The sequence below is a fragment of the Tachysurus vachellii genome, chromosome 14 (genome assembly GCF_030014155.1).
Source record: "Tachysurus vachellii isolate PV-2020 chromosome 14, HZAU_Pvac_v1, whole genome shotgun sequence".
Classification (NCBI taxonomy): domain Eukaryota; kingdom Metazoa; phylum Chordata; class Actinopteri; order Siluriformes; family Bagridae; genus Tachysurus; species Tachysurus vachellii.
The window spans coordinates 22,514,818-22,532,096 of record NC_083473.1 but is presented as its reverse complement, the minus strand read 5'-3'; the positions used below and the strand labels follow the sequence as shown (position 1 = coordinate 22,532,096).

General features: G+C 41.4%; 1 protein-coding gene across 4 annotated transcripts in view; it reads right to left on the bottom strand.

Moving 5' to 3' along the window:
• The window catches only part of myo9ab (myosin IXAb), a 107,383-nt gene that overhangs the window by 76,123 nt on the left and 13,981 nt on the right, over nt 1-17,279 (bottom strand). The window contains exon 1 of one of the 4 annotated variants that reach the window (XM_060887533.1): nt 3,489-4,197. The exons of 1 other annotated variant lie outside the window; for it this stretch is intronic. In XM_060887533.1, the coding sequence (XP_060743516.1) occupies nt 3,489-3,517 (29 nt within the window). In that variant the 5' untranslated portion in view covers nt 3,518-4,197. Of the gene's footprint in view, nt 1-3,488; nt 4,198-17,279 lie in introns of those variants that run through there. 2 more of the 4 variants (XM_060887536.1, XM_060887534.1) reach the window with 2 other exon arrangements.

Below are 17,279 nucleotides of genomic sequence, written 5' to 3'. Positions count from 1 at the left end.
CAATTTGCAAAATTATATACAGAGAAATATTGAAAGTTGTGGCTGATTTTCACTCCAGTGTTGCTGTAAACTGGACAAAAACAAAATGTGCAAAGATCAACAAAGGGATGCATATCTGAAAGCCACATTCATGCTTCCTGTTTCCTCTGCAATCTATCTGTAATCTACAATCTGCAAATGCTGAAATAGATATGAAAAGTTCCGTTTTGCAGGTGTGTGTCTATGAGAAACTGACAAGCACCGGCTGTGCTTTCACTCTGTCATAAAGCAAATAAAGCGTTTAGCCCTGTTTAGCCTTCTCTTGAACATCCACTGAAACGCTCGGTACAACCGAAGACATCAAACTGAACACGTTACGGAAACAGGAATAAAAAAAAAGTCTATAAAGGTGATCTCGTACGAAACCCGAGACTGGAGAGTCATGCATTCATTTACAGTAACTTCAGATCCGACGCCTCTTCCAGGGACCCCGGGTAGAGGGCAGAGAGACACGCTTTTTGAATGGGATGCCACATTCGCAGGCTCGTTCGCAACCTCACACTGGCAAGTTAGCACAGCCAGCACACTGACTTGGAAGTAGAAGGAAACTGAAGAACCTGGAGAAAACTCATGAGGTCACCCAGAGATCTGCCGCGCTGACAGTAAACTCCGAGCTCTGAATCCCTGGAGCCGCTGGACAAAACAAACCATCGATCGCTCTCCTGGATTTAAACTAAACACTACGATAATGTACCCGTTAATTCATCATAGGTCATCTAAATTTTTTAGTTATTTATTTTTTTACACAAGCTCAGTGTTTTAGAGCTTTTAGGGCTTTTATTAAACTTTCCCTTTTATCAAAATAATTCTGCCTTTTGAAGAAACAATGATGATTGGGGGCAAATTCTGCGGAGATGTATGCGGAGATAGGACGCAGATTCGCTGTCATTAAAGAATTTCAGAGCTTTTGCATGAAGACGAACGGCTGCTCTTTAGACAAGTTTGCACAGTTCTTCATGCTGCAAGCAAATTATTAACAAACACCTGGATGGAAAATGGACCTTTGACATTTCGATGGTTATTTTCCCATCAAGAAATCACAAGACTTTTTTCAGTTACTACTAAAAGACCAGTGATCAGTTTATAGAGTTAATAGTTATGATATAACTCCAGCATGTGATTTTGTTCCTCTAACAAAAAAAAAAAACTGAAGTCAAAAAGCAATTTAAATGCCGTAAATGCAGATTTTAACTGGGTGGCTCACGTAAGGTGAAAGGTTAAGTTAGGGCGCTGAAGGGGAATGCTAACTGGTCATTACTGAGCCTCAAAGCTACTTCAGTTTTGCCCTCAAACCATCCGATTAGTGTTTTAACAAAGCGATCGACTGATGCTACACGTCTCTTGCTCAGAGAAGTGAATATCTATATGAACGGAAGACAGAAGTATAACTGAAAGTAGTACAGCTGATAGTTTAGTAGCACTAAGCACATCACAGATCCTGCTCTCTGTTTCGGTTCTCTTTCACTTAGATGAATATGTGATATTTCGATATCCTCAAGCTTTGAGTGTGTTTATTGTATGATTTTTTTTTTTTTTTTTTATGGCACAAAAATCAAACAGCTATTTATTCCGACTGATCTCTCAAGCACTATACAAATTCCCCTTGTTAGGAGAGGGTCCCATCCTAACAAGACTCTTCCTGCATGATACTGCATGATCTGCTTTGTTCAGAGAAATAAATAATATAGCGAATAATAAAAAGTAGAGATTCAACAAGGTCTAATGAACTTGCCTTGTAATGCTCTACCATTAATGATGAGCTATAAGGAGGCAGTGTAAAGCTATAGTTTGGAGCAGGGAGAATAAACGTCATTGTCGACTTTTCGTTCATTCATTCATTCATCTTCTACTGCTTATCCGAACTACCTCGGGTCACGGGGAGCCTGTGCCTATCTCAGGCGTCACCGGGCATCAAGGCAGGATACACCCTGGACGGAGTGCCAACCCATCACATGGCACACACACACTCTTATTCACTCACACAATCACACTACGGACAATTTTTCCAGAGATGCCAATCAACCTACCATGCATGTCTCTGGACCGGGGAGGAAACCGGAGTACCCGGAGGAAACCCCCGAGGCACGGGGAGAACATGCAAACTCCACACACACAAGGCGGAGGTGGGAATCGAACCTCCAACCCTGGAGGTGTGAGGCGAACGTGCTAACCACTAAGCCACCGTGACCCCCTTTGTCGACTTTTCTTTGAAATGAAATGAAAAGTCTGGGGAAATTCTTCCCTTTTGAACCTAATGACTTTAACTCTGCAACATGCCTCTGCGCCGTCGTCTTCAGTTAAATACTTTACATAAATATGTGGAGTTGGATAAACCGCAACTGAGAATCTGCTACAGAAGCTGAAAGGGCTCAAGTTTAGAAAACTAGAGTTGCTACACTAAGGCCATTTTTAGTGCTATAGTATGGGTTCATTGTTCCTTTCTGATTCGATTGGATGCGTTTCTCTGTAAATTGTCAGACGTTGGAAGATTTCGCAATTCATTCTGCTGCCACCATCGTGATTCAAATCGTCAAGATTAACGAACCCATTCCAGAAGCAGCCATGCTAGCCCAAGCCATGATGCTCTCTCGAGCGTGTGTGACCACAGACAGCTCTCTGGTCTTTATGTTGGTTTATCCTTTTTAACAACAGTCTTCACGGGTAAAGGGTGATACTGTACACCTTGGCAACAATAAACATCGGTCAGTCAGCTGTTCCAATATTTTTGTTTACCTGAAAAATGAATGGGTTTGAAGCAAAGTTGTTTGACATGTGGACATGTTAATACCAGGAAATGAATATTCATCTTTGGATCTTTGAATATGACTAAAAAAACTACTTAAATTATGTCTATAAAAATCCACTATTTCTTTATGTTGCTTTGTTGTGTGTATTAGTGGTTAATCGACGAGTGACTAACACACACCCTGGAGAAATACGACGGTTCTTCATTAACATGCTTACGGATAAACACCACAACTGCATTTAATGTGCATAACACATGAGCAATACAGTGTTACTAACACAGCAAGTTCCTGTTTGAACGGCTAAAACTCTTCACTCTATAAAGTCAACAGATGGTCTCTGAATTCTCATCCCTCCAACAGTAATAAACACTGAGTCCCGGCATTCCACCGATTCTGTCGGCGTGTCCGAGGATCTTCCCTCCGAACGGACATCTTCAGCAGCTGCTTCTCTTGAAAGATCTTCTAGCCACAGGAAAAAATGAACCCTTGCTACTTCTCGTTAATAAAAAAACACCTTGCATTTTTTTTGTTTTTTTTAAGTGAAAGCTTTAGCCATATAAGGATGTCAAGCCGGCCTCAACAGCTTCATCTCACAAAAAAAAAAAAAAAAAACACAGCAGTTCATCAATCTAACACGAAGTCATTTCTGTCATGCTTTTATCTGCCTCTTAATTAGACAAAGTTCAAAGTGCACTCACTTACCCCTTGACCTGAAGGGTAATTACGGGCATGGACAAGAAGTGCAGCCGCACTATGACGCTTCAGATGAAACTTCAGACTTAAGAGCTTTAGCGTAAGAAGGTCTTGTGAATTATCAGCAAAATGTGTATGTGTGTGTGTGTGTTTATATGTGTGTGTGTGTGTGTGTGTGTGAATTGACTGGACGGGGTCACTGGCTTCCTCTGCTCCTCTGTATGTAGTTAAACCACTCGGCTCCAGCTTTCGTCAGCTTCGAGAAACTACACTCAGAGCCGCTGAACATTCCACAGCACGGGAAAGGCGCAAATGTACAAATACCACAAAGCTTTTGGTCGGCTGTGAGCACTCAGTATGATCCAGGGTGCTGTCAACTTGGCGAGGGAGGACTGGTCTACTGTTGGGATTCCGAATGAGGATAGACAAACAATGGTGTGTCCAAAAATTTCACCATGCTACAGCAGTCCTCTGAGATTCCTGTTTCATGCTTCATGCCTTGGTGAAGAACTCGTCCGGTCCTGCCACACGACGAGGAGAGAAAATCATCACATTGTGGTGCACGTACATATATCAGCCTCTTGCAGAAACATGAAGCTTCTCCTTGGTTCTTCTAAACCACTCCCTGTCTTCGTCTGTCCTTCATTCTGTCCCGCTCAAAAGCAGCCAGTCTTCTAAACACTGGGTGCAGAGGCGAGCCGAGGTTTGTGTATGTGTGGTTTGGCAGCTGGGACAGAGAGGGGGTGGAGGAAAAGGTGGAGGGGGGAGGGGGGGTTGTTGTTTCCTGAAACGTGATCACAGCCAGAGAGAGAGAGAGAGAGAGAGAGAGAGAGAGAGAGAGAGAGAGAGAGAGAAAGAGCTGTATGTGTTGTCCATACATTTAAACTCTTCCTATCTCAGTCTCTCTACCAGCTATAACTGTGATGAGTGATATACTTACGCTCGGTTGAGACCTCAGTCCTGTTTTCTTTGGTTTTTTCCTAGTTCGAAAACTTCAAAATAGAATATTTCAAACGTTGGCAGCATTGGAATCATCTAATCAGCTATGATGTTGAATATTTTTGTGTCTCGAATGCAACCTTAACTGGGAGTTCGAATTCCAGGTCCACTAATCCGCCACCGATGGGCCCTTGAGCAAGGCCCATGACCCTAAGTCACTCTGGATAAGGGCGTCTGCCAATTGCCATGAATGTAAATGTAAAGCTCAGTGAACACTCGATAGCTGCATTATGTTGCTAGATGGGTTGCCAGATGTTCAAAATATAATCAAACCCTCAAAAATATTACCCCAATACCAAAACTGGTTTAGATGTTTAGAATCAGATGTCTGATGGCCCTTTAAGTTGGTTGAGAAAAGCTAGCTAGCTTTTGCTTAGCCAATCGCAGTAAAAGTAAAACTTGAGTACATGTAAGATCGCTGGGCAGCAATACAGTTAGTCACTGCTTAGTGACATTTTAAGAGTAAAAAAGCCATATCAGAGAGAAAACTAGTCCACACCCATATTTATATATACACCCATTTATAATTTATATATATTAGTTGTTAGCGCTTTATGTGCGAATTTCATTACAAGCCGACCAACCACAGAAGTGTGGAAAGCTAATTAAATAAAGTTATGGACTTATATTTTTACTGTGCTCAATCTTTCATCCTGGTGCATCGCAGTATGTGTGAAAAATGTTGTGAATCGAGCACAAAGGTGAGAAATAACACAAAGCGAGCAAGCGGTGCCTCGACTAGTCCCAACTGTCAGCGGATTTGAAGGCAAACAAGAACAAAAGCATAACACTGACATCACTGTAATACACATAAGGACCTGAATGATTGGCATGGGATTGTGCTGTGTACTGTAGACCTGAATATGGTGTGTGTGTGTGTGTGTGTGTGTGTGTGTGTGTGACTCACTTAAGACCAGTAGCAGTAATATGCATTAGCTGTGCTTTGCATCGTCTAGTCAGAATGACATAAAACAGCTATAGACATAAAATACTATATTAAATCAGAAGAAAATAAAATTACTGTCAGATTTTAGTGCACTGAAACATGTACCCAGCTTAGGCTGGATCTCTAGCTGTTCCTTACAAACACAGCTCTAATAAATTTGATCACAAAGCTCAAGGCTATAAACTGTACGTGAATGTTTCCGCTTTGAAAAGTAATGCACATCCATCACATATACTGTATATGTGTGTCTTCACCAGACTGTTGCTAATATGCAGAAGGTCTTTGCATGCTGTAGCGTTACATTTTCCCTTCAGTGGTACTAAAAGACCCAAACAATGTTCCAGCATAATTCCTCTGTACACAAATCCATGTTTTGCCAAGGTTGGAGTGAAAGAACTCGAGTGCCCTGCCCTGAGCCCTAACCACCAGATTTCTTCCATCAGCCCCTGAGCTCACTAATGCTCTTGTAGCTGAATGATCACAAATCCTTACAGAAACGCTCCGAAATCCAAAGGATTTTACCCGGAAGAATGGAGCTTATTATAACAGCAAAGAGGAGACTACATCTGGAATGGATGGATCTGGATGTTCAACAAACACATACCGGTATGATGGCCATGTGTCCACAAACTTTTGGCCATAAATCGTATGAAGAAAGAATTATTGCGTGTATGTATTAGACAGTGTTGTATAAAGTATTAGACAGCAATACTTGAGTAAAAGTACAAGTATCGTACTAGAAAAAGACTTTGGTAGAAGTGAAAGTCGCCTTTTAGAATATTACTCAAGTAAAAGTCTTAAAGTATCTGATATTTACTGTACTTAAGTATCAAAAGTCATTTTCTGATATTTAATGTACTTAAGTATTTGAAGTAAAAGTAAAAAGTAAAATTTCAGTCATTTTCTGTAGGCATAAGATCAGGGGCGGTTCTAGGGTCTCATCTTTAGGGGGTTTTTAGCCCTCAGTGAGAATTTAAAACAAGAAGAGTTTTATATTATATATTATATGACTACATAGTAAGCCAAAAGTTATGGTGGTATTTAAAATGGCAAAAGTGGACACCAAAATTTTATGCATGATGTAATGATGCCGGTCTCGAATCAGATCAGTTCATGTATGTGTGCATTCTCTACAAACAGTGTGTCCAATGAATGCAGTCATTAATAAATAAATATTCACAAGACAAAGACCAAATCAATAAATGTTATTTTTATTTAGTATTGAATGGATTGTTTGCATTAATATTTTGTTTGTGCTACAACTCTGGTAATAAGAATAGTGACATTTCACTGCTTTTGGTTGGCGTCTTTGCGTCTTTCCGCCGATTAACGTTATAGATAAACGCCTCCAGCTCTGACTGCGCGTGCACGCTGAACGTCCCTGTGCTTCTCCGTAGAGCGTGCGGAGCGTAATGTAATCTAGGAGCAGTGATTCACCAAACCTCCCTTATTGCAGTCGCACACATTTCTTCTGATTTTATTTTGTAGTAACGAGTAACGAAGACGCTTAGTGGAAATATAACGGAGTAAAAGTTTACATTTTATCCAGGAAATGTAGTGGAGTAAAAGTGAAAGTTGACATAAATTTAAATAGCGAAGTAAAGTACAGATACGTGACATTTCTACTTAAGTACGGTAACAAGGGGGCACGGTGGCTTAGTGGTTAGCACGTTCGCCTCACACCTAGAGGGTTGGGGTTCGATTCCCGCCTCCGCCTTGTGTGTGTGGAGTTTGCATGTTCTCCCCGTGCCTCGGGGTTTTCTCCGGGTACCCCGGTTTCCTCCCCCGGTCCAAAGACATGCATGGTAGGTTGATTGGCATCTCTGGAAAATTGTCCGTAGTGTGTGAGTCTGTGAGTGAATGAGAGTGTGTGTGTGTGCCCTGCGATGGGTTGGCACTCCGTCCAGGGTGTATCCTGCCTTGATGCCCGATGACGCCTGAGATAGGCACAGGCTCCCCGTGACCCGAGGTAGTTCAGATAAGCGGTAGAAAATGAGTGAGTGAGTGAGAGTACGGTAACGAAGTATTTGTACTCCGTTACATTACAACACTGGTATTAGACACAACAAGGCTTGAACTAGTGACTGTGAGGCTTTTTATGGTTCCCAGGACACATGATGCCATCATAGCAGGTCCACACGCTTCTCAGGTCACCTCCTCAAGCAGCCTGAGTGATCGGACCCTGATACAAATTTGATCACGTTTGAATTTGGATCATACTCTAGAGGGAAGTTAATGCCGAGATTGTGAGATCATTGATTTGTTCTTATGGGAAAAGCAAATGGTCAGCATTGGTGTTTGGTTTTGGGGGGTTTAGCTTCGTCTCTGATCTTTAAGGAACTAATCAGTATTCGGACAGAACCTTGGCATTTGTCATGGACGCTACGACTGCTAGCACAGAGATTTACAAACAACCTTTTTAACCCTAACGAATGTCATCAATCACAATGCATATAAGATTGCTGAGTCGTTTCAAATGTCACTTCATTTACAAAATATTTACTGGACTCATTATTCGATCCTGACTTCTAAATCGAAATCTGACTGTCCGTGTCAGAAAGAATGTAAAGGGAATATATCTCTGGCTTGCACAAACGGTATTTCAGAGCATCGATCATTTCCGATCTCTATAATTATATGCGTCGGGAGGTTTTTAAAAGATCGGCATTCAGAGAAATCCGAAACGTATAATCTGCGTTCTGAACAATGACGAGAAACAACACTCAATTATTAGCTAAATGTAACCTCATAGAATTGTGTGGCTTTTCTCTAAGGAAGTATGCATTATTCAAGATCATGCTTCAGTTTAGAATACCATAAAGCCAACTGTGATTTCGACAAATCGCTCTCCGTTTCGTTTTAAGCTCGCAGAGCCAAAATCTGAGACAATGGACAGGATAGATACTAGATTTCATCTCTCAAGGTCTCTTTCTGCCAAAAGCAACATCAGCATATGGTTGGAGAAACAATACCACAGCACCCAACTGAGAATTGAGTTACAACATCTCCTAAACTGTGTGTACTCAAATACCGGACCATTTCCACACACAGACGTACAGTATATCCTGTATTCGCCTGCTTTCATACAAAGTCCATTATCCACCATATAATTATATTCAACCACAAGGACATTAGTGATGTCGTGTGAGGAGGTCTGGGGGTGCCAAAGGTGTTCGGTGGTGTTCAAGTCAGGGCTCTAGAGTTCTTCCACAGCAAACCCTTTCTTCATGGCCGCCCAATTGTTCATGAAAGCATTGTTAAGCTGGAACAGATTTGGACCTCTTTAGTTCCAGTGGAGGGAAAATGTACCGCTACAGCATTCAAAGACATTCTATACTATTGTGTGTGTACAATCTTGGGGTAGAGTTTTGGGTAAGAACCGCACACAAGTCTAACGATGAAGTGTCTAAAGTCTTTTTTTCTTCCTATTTACTGTATGTCTAGTTCTTACCAACATACTGTATGTGTGTAAGGAACCAAATGTTTCTCAAAAAGAAAGCAGCATCTAATGTACTACAGTATATGAAGGAAACTATTTAGAGAATGAAGACATGGTCAAGAGACAGGAAGGTATTAAGCCATATTTGAACCAAATGTCCAATTGTTGAGGTAGCAAAGGAACCTATAGGTACTGTAGTTTGTGAACTAACACGTTATTTGTAATTGTTACTGACTTAAGGAATAGCTTGTGTAGGCTATGAATATTTCTCCTATTTTTCTTCTATCCCCAGTGATTCTATATTGTATTTCGCCTGGCAGAGCTTTAAGCTTAGCGGTTTATGTCAGTGTCGTGGCAACATAATGACATGTCGCTGCTTTCGAAGAGAGGCTCCTTCCAGGTATCCTTATAGTCCTTGGTGTGCTGCCTTCTGTTTCAGATACAGCTTATACTGTATATCTGAGGGACAACTAGGTTTTACGACATACCTCCCTTAGTTGTGTTTTCACTATAATGACGTGATTCATTTAGTGCAGAGTTTCAAAGAGAGAAGAAAGTTTCTGTATCACTGTGTGAGAAACACTAGACTTTGAAACCCAGGCAGTTCTTGTATCTGTGGGGCCCCAAGCAGAAAAATGCAAAAGGGGTCTCTTGGCATGTTTCTGCTTTATTGCCATTATGTTGCCCAGAAGCTTTTGTAAAGAACCAGGATAACTGTCTGAACGTGTTAAGTGTGATATTCTGCATGCTGGATGTAAAGCTAGATCAAGCTTCCCAATTAGATAAACCATAATTACATAACGAAGGGTACAACAGAACTCGTTCTTTGTTGAAGTGTTGTCTTTTATACTCCATATACGTATACGCTATAATTACACTATACGGACAAAAGATCTGTATAAAAACTAGATGTGGATCTTCCACCAAAATGTTGCCACAGATTAGAAGATCATTTTATGCTGCAGATGCAAGATTTCTCTTCACTAATGCCCCTTTTCCACCAAAAAGAACCGGGTGCTGGTTCAGAGCTCGCACTGGTGCTGGTTCAAAGTTGGTTCCACTGGCGAACCTTCTAAGAACCGGTTTGCCTTTCCATCGGTTAGAGAGCCGTCAGAGCCGAGTCTGACGTCACTGTATACGTGTCACGTTACACAGCAACGTTAGCTCAGCAGCAGCAAACACAAACACAACATCAACAATGGCGGATGTTGCTTTACTGTTAATGCTCATGGCTTTGCGAACCTACATTAACACCCAAACGCGGCGAATCCGACGTGTACGTGCAGCTCCACGTAACCTGTATAAACGGAGGTTGTAATCAAGAAAATACATAACGTTATTTTATCATTAACACAGAAAAAAGTTAGCTTTAGCACGTAGCTACCTACTATCATGTGTGCTGATAATGTATCATTTATCAGCAGTAAAGTAAAAGTGTATTAAACATTAGTATACTTAAGGTATATTATCAAATGCGCTAACAGTAGCCCCCCCCACAGCCCCGCCCACAGCCCCTGACACAAGCGGTTCTTAAGTCTAGACCAGCAACGTTTTGGTGCTACTTAAGAACCACTTTTCCTGGTTCAGAGCCGGTGTTTTGGCTGTCGAAAAATAAAGACCTGGTTCTAAATTAGGCTCCGAACCAGCACTCAAACTGCCTCGGTGGAAAAGGGGCATAGGAGGCCCAAATATGGTCCAGCATGACAATGTACCTGTGCACAAAACAAGCTCTGTGATCACATGGTTTACCAAGATTGAAGTGAAAAACCTCCTCTTCTAACATCAGGATCTGATCTCACTAATGTTCTTATAAGCTGAATGAACAGAAATCCCCAAAGTCATGCTCCATATCCTAGCTCGCTGTTTGCTGGCCACAATGAATCCAATACGTACATGACCCAGCTGCACTCCGTCTTCTTCTTGCTGGCCTCCAGACAGGTAAACAATGACAATTCACAATAAACACGCACATTAATGCAACACTTTTTTATGGACTAGTCTTTAAGGAGCTACATTAAAATTAGGAGACCCAACAAGCTGCCTGTCCTGTAACCACGATTCAGACTGAGCACTTAAGGCACAATGTTTACCCTATTGTCAAAAGTCCAAGAGAACATAATTGTGTGGGGAATCTGGAAACTCTCTCCTGTTGATTTGAGTGACAGTAGCCTCAACAGCTCATGGACAAAGGCAGTTAGCGTCTCCTCCGTATTAATTCGGCTGCTCTTTGAGCGACAGTTGAAAAAAAGATGCAGTGGTAAAGCTGCAAAATCAAGATAGAAGCACGTGTTAGCCTTCACCCTTGGCAGTTAGTAAACCACAACTAGCCAGTGGGTGGGAATTGGCAAATAACCGAAATGGGGAAGAAACAAACGACGTACACGGACTCAATCTTTATTTTTATATTGCGTTATTTTTACAAAAAAGCAATTGATGACTCATGGCAGCATGTCCTTAAGCTAAATTTGAAATGAATTATGAAGTTCTTGTCTGTTCAAGAGCAATCACGCTGTATGTCAAAGCCCCAAGCGTCTACAAAATACAGCTAATTTTCCGTTTAAAGGAGCTCATGGCGTTAGGTGTGCTTGTCCTTGTATGAGTCCTTGTATGAGACTACTGTTGACACAGGCAAGTCATTTAGCACAATCAATACCGAATGACTCCTTAGAACTGACTCCAAAGAAAACTCGTACGTTTAGCACGACAGACCAAAGGTGAGGGACAATACAGGGATAACCAGCACTTATATTTTTTGCTATAGAACAAGATACTGGAAAAACTGTATACAAATTTTATTTCTATAGTGCTCTTTTAACAATGGATGTTGTCTCAAAGGAGCTTTACAGAAAATAAAATGTTTATGTACATTTATTTGACTTTAGCATTATTTATATCTGGGGGCACGGTGGCTTAGTGGTTAGCACGTTCGCCTCACACCTCCAGGGTTGGGGGTTCGATTCCCACCTCCACCTTGTGTGTGTGGAGTTTGCATGTTCTCCCCGTGCCTCGGGGGTTTCCTCCGGGTACTCCGGTTTCCTCCCCCAGTCCAAAGACATGCATGGTAGGTTGAATGGCATCTCTGGAAAATTGTCCCTAGTGTGTGATTGCGTGAGTGAAAGAGAGTGTGTGTGTGTGCCCTGTGATGGGTTGGCACTCCGTCCAGGGTGTATCCTGCCTTGATGCCCAATGACACCTGAGATCCCCGTGACACAGGCTCCCCGTGACCCGAGGTTGTTTGGATAAGCGGTAGAAGATGAATGAATGAATGAATTAGTATTGTCAGTTGTTTTACTAACAGTATTGTGTCATCCTGAGAAAACCCTTTACATGGTGAAGTAGGTTGATTCGAGAGATCTGAAAGCTACAGGTTTTCCTATAAATAAACATTTTATTTGCAACAAAAATTAGCATTTTCACATATTTATGTGAAATATTAAGTGAGATACAGACACTCAGACTTATCTAAAGCTTGAGGTTTGGACCAAAGTGGACCCAATCTGCTGGGATAGATCAGCATGGAATCATGTGATCACGTGGATAGAACCACTTGGAGACTATCGTACTGTTTTTGAACTGCCGTTACGTCGGTCAGCTTTGTGTTCGGGTCTTCAACAGTGAACATCTGAAGACTTCAACAGGAAGGAATTAGTGTTAAGTCTGTAATGAACTCAGAAAAGACTGTTAGTTCCTCAGGAGCTCTCGGTTCCACAATTAAACTGGACTACAAGTTGCTGTATAAAGGATGTTATTCACATTTGACATTATTTCCTGTCCAGTGTCACCTAAATGAGGACGAGGTTCACTTCTGAGTCTGGTTCCTCTCAAGGTTTCTTCCTCAGGGAGTTTTTCCTCAGATAAATAGTAACTTCATTTTAAACTTCACGACTTTTCAAGCTGCTTTGAGACAATGTCAATTGTTTAAAGTGCTGTATAAATAAATTGAATTGAAAAACAAATTAATCTGTTGTGCTTCTAGCCTGTTCAACCTGTCGGTGTATTTCCCGGTCAGCCGAGAGTTAGCCGATGCTAACAGCGAGCTGAAGTACGCTCTCGGGGTCAGTAAGTTTAAGAACTGCTTAAACACAGTAGCACTTCTCAAACGGAATTTCCTGCCAACTTGAAATATTAGGTCAGTTCAGTTTGTTGAAAAGTCCAAGGTTAAAAAAAGTGTTTTTTTTTTTTTTTTTTAGCCTAAAAGCAAAAATCTTCACATGCCTGTAAAAGGAGCCATTTATTGGAAACAGGAAGAATGCAACCGAACCTGACTTCCATGGCTGCTTTTTACCTTCTTGTAAAAAACATGACATCAGTGAAAAAAAAAAAATAGTCACCACTTGAACTCTACAAACTATAGAAAACAACCAAATTGTGTAACTACTGTATGAGGGAATGTGACCGCTGATCCGAACACGTTTACGGTCAGTCCCAACACCTGAACACTTCATGTTCTGTGTTGTCTGATTTAATGACAGCTGATGATAAAGCCTTCGTACACAGATTGCGGTTTTACTCAGCGGGATAAGTGAGTACAGCAAAAAAGGCCCTTCTGTACACTCATCCTGCTACTTTCATTTCTGCTAATGTTTGGAAATAGCAAGCATTCTGAGTCGCTTGCCCAGGAGTGACCGTTAAAAAAGAAACCCTGTATGTGTTTAGAGATGTCTGTGCTAACTGGCACAAGGAGGCTTTTTTACGTTCTAATCGGGTTCGCATTCTGATCCTTTTGGGTTCAATTTGACACTTAAACGAAAGCTTATATAAATTATATAGTTATATACTTCTCCATTTACTATGACAGCATTTACTGTGACGAAACAAGAAGGTTGCAGTGAAAGGGGCTTAGGGAGCATCGGTTCAAATCAGCATGCTAATTGGCTCATCTCTTAATTAAAGGGGAAAAAGAAGACTCTCACATATTTTTTGAGTAGTAATGCGACGCTCCTATGTGAGTTTAGCTTAGAGCAGCGTTTAGAAACTAGAGACAGCTTGGTAACATGCCCTGATTGTATGTTTTCATCATAGCGATGCTATGTTTTCTTCGGATGTGGTAAAACACGCCGCTTTGTTTTTAGGTATCCCGTCTCCGGCCTGAAGGGAGACGTTCTGAGAAAACGAAATCAGAGCTCAGAGTTTTAAAAGAAGATATCCTTCTGGCTTCATAAAGCCCCTCACGTGACCGGCGGTAATCCGGGTTTAGGTTCCCGGCACCTCTGCTCGTCCAGGAGGCTCTTTAAACCAGACAGTGATCCAAGAGGAGAAATGAACGCAGGCTCCTGGTCTGTGATGTGTTTATTACCGTATATAAATATCATGAGACAGTATGCTGGATACCCAGGATGCTGAATAAGAAATCCTTGGTATGCCAAGACTATGCTCCAGAGATAATTCTAACACTCTGTAGCAGACAACAAGATGAGTCGTCGTTCTGAAAATACAAAAAGTGTTTTGAACACTAATGTGCCGTTGAGGTTTGATTACACAATCTTGCTGTGGTCTTTCCAGAATATTCATATAACTGTAGCTAATGGAAAGATGGTGACTTTTTGGAAAGCGGTTGCGAAACGTTTGAATGGAAAGTCCTGGGAGTGACGCACACATGACCGTCTGCGGTGATGGAGCCCTGCTGGGGTTCATGTGCACGAAAGACTACATTGTTCTGCAGGATTGAGTAACACCCCAGGTTGTAGACTTTGGTTGTAGCTCTCACCCTCCTCCTTCATGTGAGTCAGTAGACCTAAACTTCGGTGAGCTGAATCCTTATGTGAAACCCTTTGTAAAAAATGTAGGTGTTGTTTTGGATTGTGATTTTAAATTGGATAAACAGATTCATTTAGTAGTTAAATCATGTTTCTTCCAATTGAGACAACTCACCAAGGTGAAACCTTTCCTGTGCTCTAAGGACATTCTGAGAGTTGTGCATATTTTTATCTCAAGTCGCTTGATTACTGTAACAGCCTTTATTTACTGTAGGTATTAATCAGGCCTCCCTCTGCAGACTGCAAATGGTCCAGAATGCGGCAGCTCGCCTATTGACGGTCACACGAAAGCGGGAACATATCTCTCCCATTCTCGCATCTCTTCACTGGCTTCCTGTCCATTATAGGATTCATTTTAAAATATTGGTACTTGTTTTTAAATCTCTTTATGGTTCAGCGCCAAGTTACTTATCAAATTTGATTAATCTGTACGTTCCATCAAGAGCACTAAGGTCTGCTGACCACTTGCTCTTAGCTGTTCCAAGAGTGAAACTGAAGAGCAGGGGGGACCGAGCCTTTACAGGTGCGACCCCAAAGCTCTGGAACAGTTTGCCTCTGTATATTAGACAGGCTCAAACACTTGAGGTCTTTAAATCTGCCTTAAAAACTTATTTTTACAGTCTGGCATACGATGCCATGTGAGAGCTGCTTGCTTTCTTTTATTGTTTTATTGTGTCTTAAGTATTTTTTCTTTTATTTGTGTGTTTGTATTAATAAACCATGTGTATGTACAGCACTTTGACAAACACTTGTTTAAAAAAAAAAGTGCTTTATAAATAAACTTGACTTGACTTGACTTCATTTCATTCTCACACTCTCTCTTCTCCCTTAAAGGCGGGGTCTCCGATTTTTGAGAAATGCTTCAGAAAGGCCGAATAATAAAAAAAATCAAAACAAAAATCAAAACAAACGTGTAGCCAATGAGCAGAAAGGGGCGTGTCTTGTCAATATGGGCGGAGAGAGTGTTCAGTGCGCATGTGTGACATTAGCAGAAAGCGGTTTTAACATTGGCATGGAGGATAAAAACAAAGAAAGAAAGAGAAGAAAGGCTTACGATAAGGTAAGAAGTAGGACGTGTTAATATAGGATCAGCTTTCCAGCGCTGGAGAGAACTGAAGGAGCAGGAAGTTGGTCACATATTCACAGATTGGAATTTCCTGAGTCAATAACTCCTGAGCTAAACACTGTTACTACACAAATAACACCTCTTTTCTATCGTAGTAATGTAGAGACGCAGCTACAACCGTGTTTTGTGTAGTAACAGCGTTTAGCTCAGGAGTTATTGACTCGGGAAACTCCAATCTGTGAATATGTGACCGACTTTACTTAAGACGCCGAGGCGCTTTTTTCCTTCTCGATAGGTGAGTAACGTTGGTTTTGCTTTGTTACACAGAACTAATATATGTCTTTGTCCTTTACATGATTATGCTTGTGTGTCATTTTTGCTTGTTTGTTTATCTGCAATCGTATTGTTCTTCCCTTCAGCTATGATAAAGACACATTTCTTTCCATTAGTTGCCTGGGTTACGTATGTACGTTTGGGCGGAGCTATCAATACAGGGGTGGGACCCATTTGGGTTAGGGGCGTGTTTGTTTTGGTGATTTCAAATGTCGACGTTGGCTTTCAAAAATCGGAGACCCCACCTTTAAATACCTAAAACTCAGGATGAACCACTGTACTGTCTGGAGAAGAAAACAGTTTATGAGTAAATTCATCTTTTGAGCTGTACCTTAAAAAATCAATCAGCTATGCACTCGAGGACTTGAATAAGGAATGAAGCCGTTACAAATGAAAGCATGACAGATGAATGAGTCACAAGATTCAGAGTCGTACAATTGCATAGAAGACAATTCATTCAAGCGTGCATGAAGCGATTATCCGTGTGAGTTTCCTCGTACGTCGCTAAATCATGCCAGCAGTTGGATGCTGCGTTCCCGCCTCGGAAGTTGGAGCAGTATCACTTTAGATTTACCTGCAAGTGTGTGTTTGTATGTGAGAGGGAAAAAATTTTGTGGCTGTGTCTGTGTTCTTCTTTTGATTGCTAGCCAGCTATCTGTAATGAGTGATTTATATTTACAGTGCATTCAAAAAGTATTCAGACCCCCTTTGCTATGTTTAATATGTTTTCCTCGTTAATCTACACTCAGAATGACTGTAAATTTATTAGAAAAGGAAAAAAACCCTGAAATTTCACTTGTACATAAGTATTCAGACTCTGCGCAACACTTGAAACATTTCTGTTGGTTGTTGCTGAGATGTTTCTACACCTTGATTGGAGTTCACCTGCGCTAAGTTCAATGGATTGGAATTGATCTGAAAGGCACACACCTCTAAATAAAAGAAGAATGGACGTAAAATCTCCAATCCGTGTCTGCAAAGCTTGTTGCATCGTAGCCATGAAGACTCGAGGCTGCCAAAGGTGCTTCAACTGAGTACTGAGTAAGGCATTCACTAAATTCCAGGGGTTTCGTTACCACGACGTAAAGTGGGCGTGTTTCCGGAGGTAGATTTATTTTAGAAAACAAATAAACAACCAAGGGGGCACGGTGGCTTAGTGGTTAGCACGTTCGCCGCACACCTCCAGGGTCGGGGTTCGATTCCCACCTCCACCTTGTGTGTGTGGAGTTTGCATGTTCTCCCCGTGCCTCGGGGGTTTCCT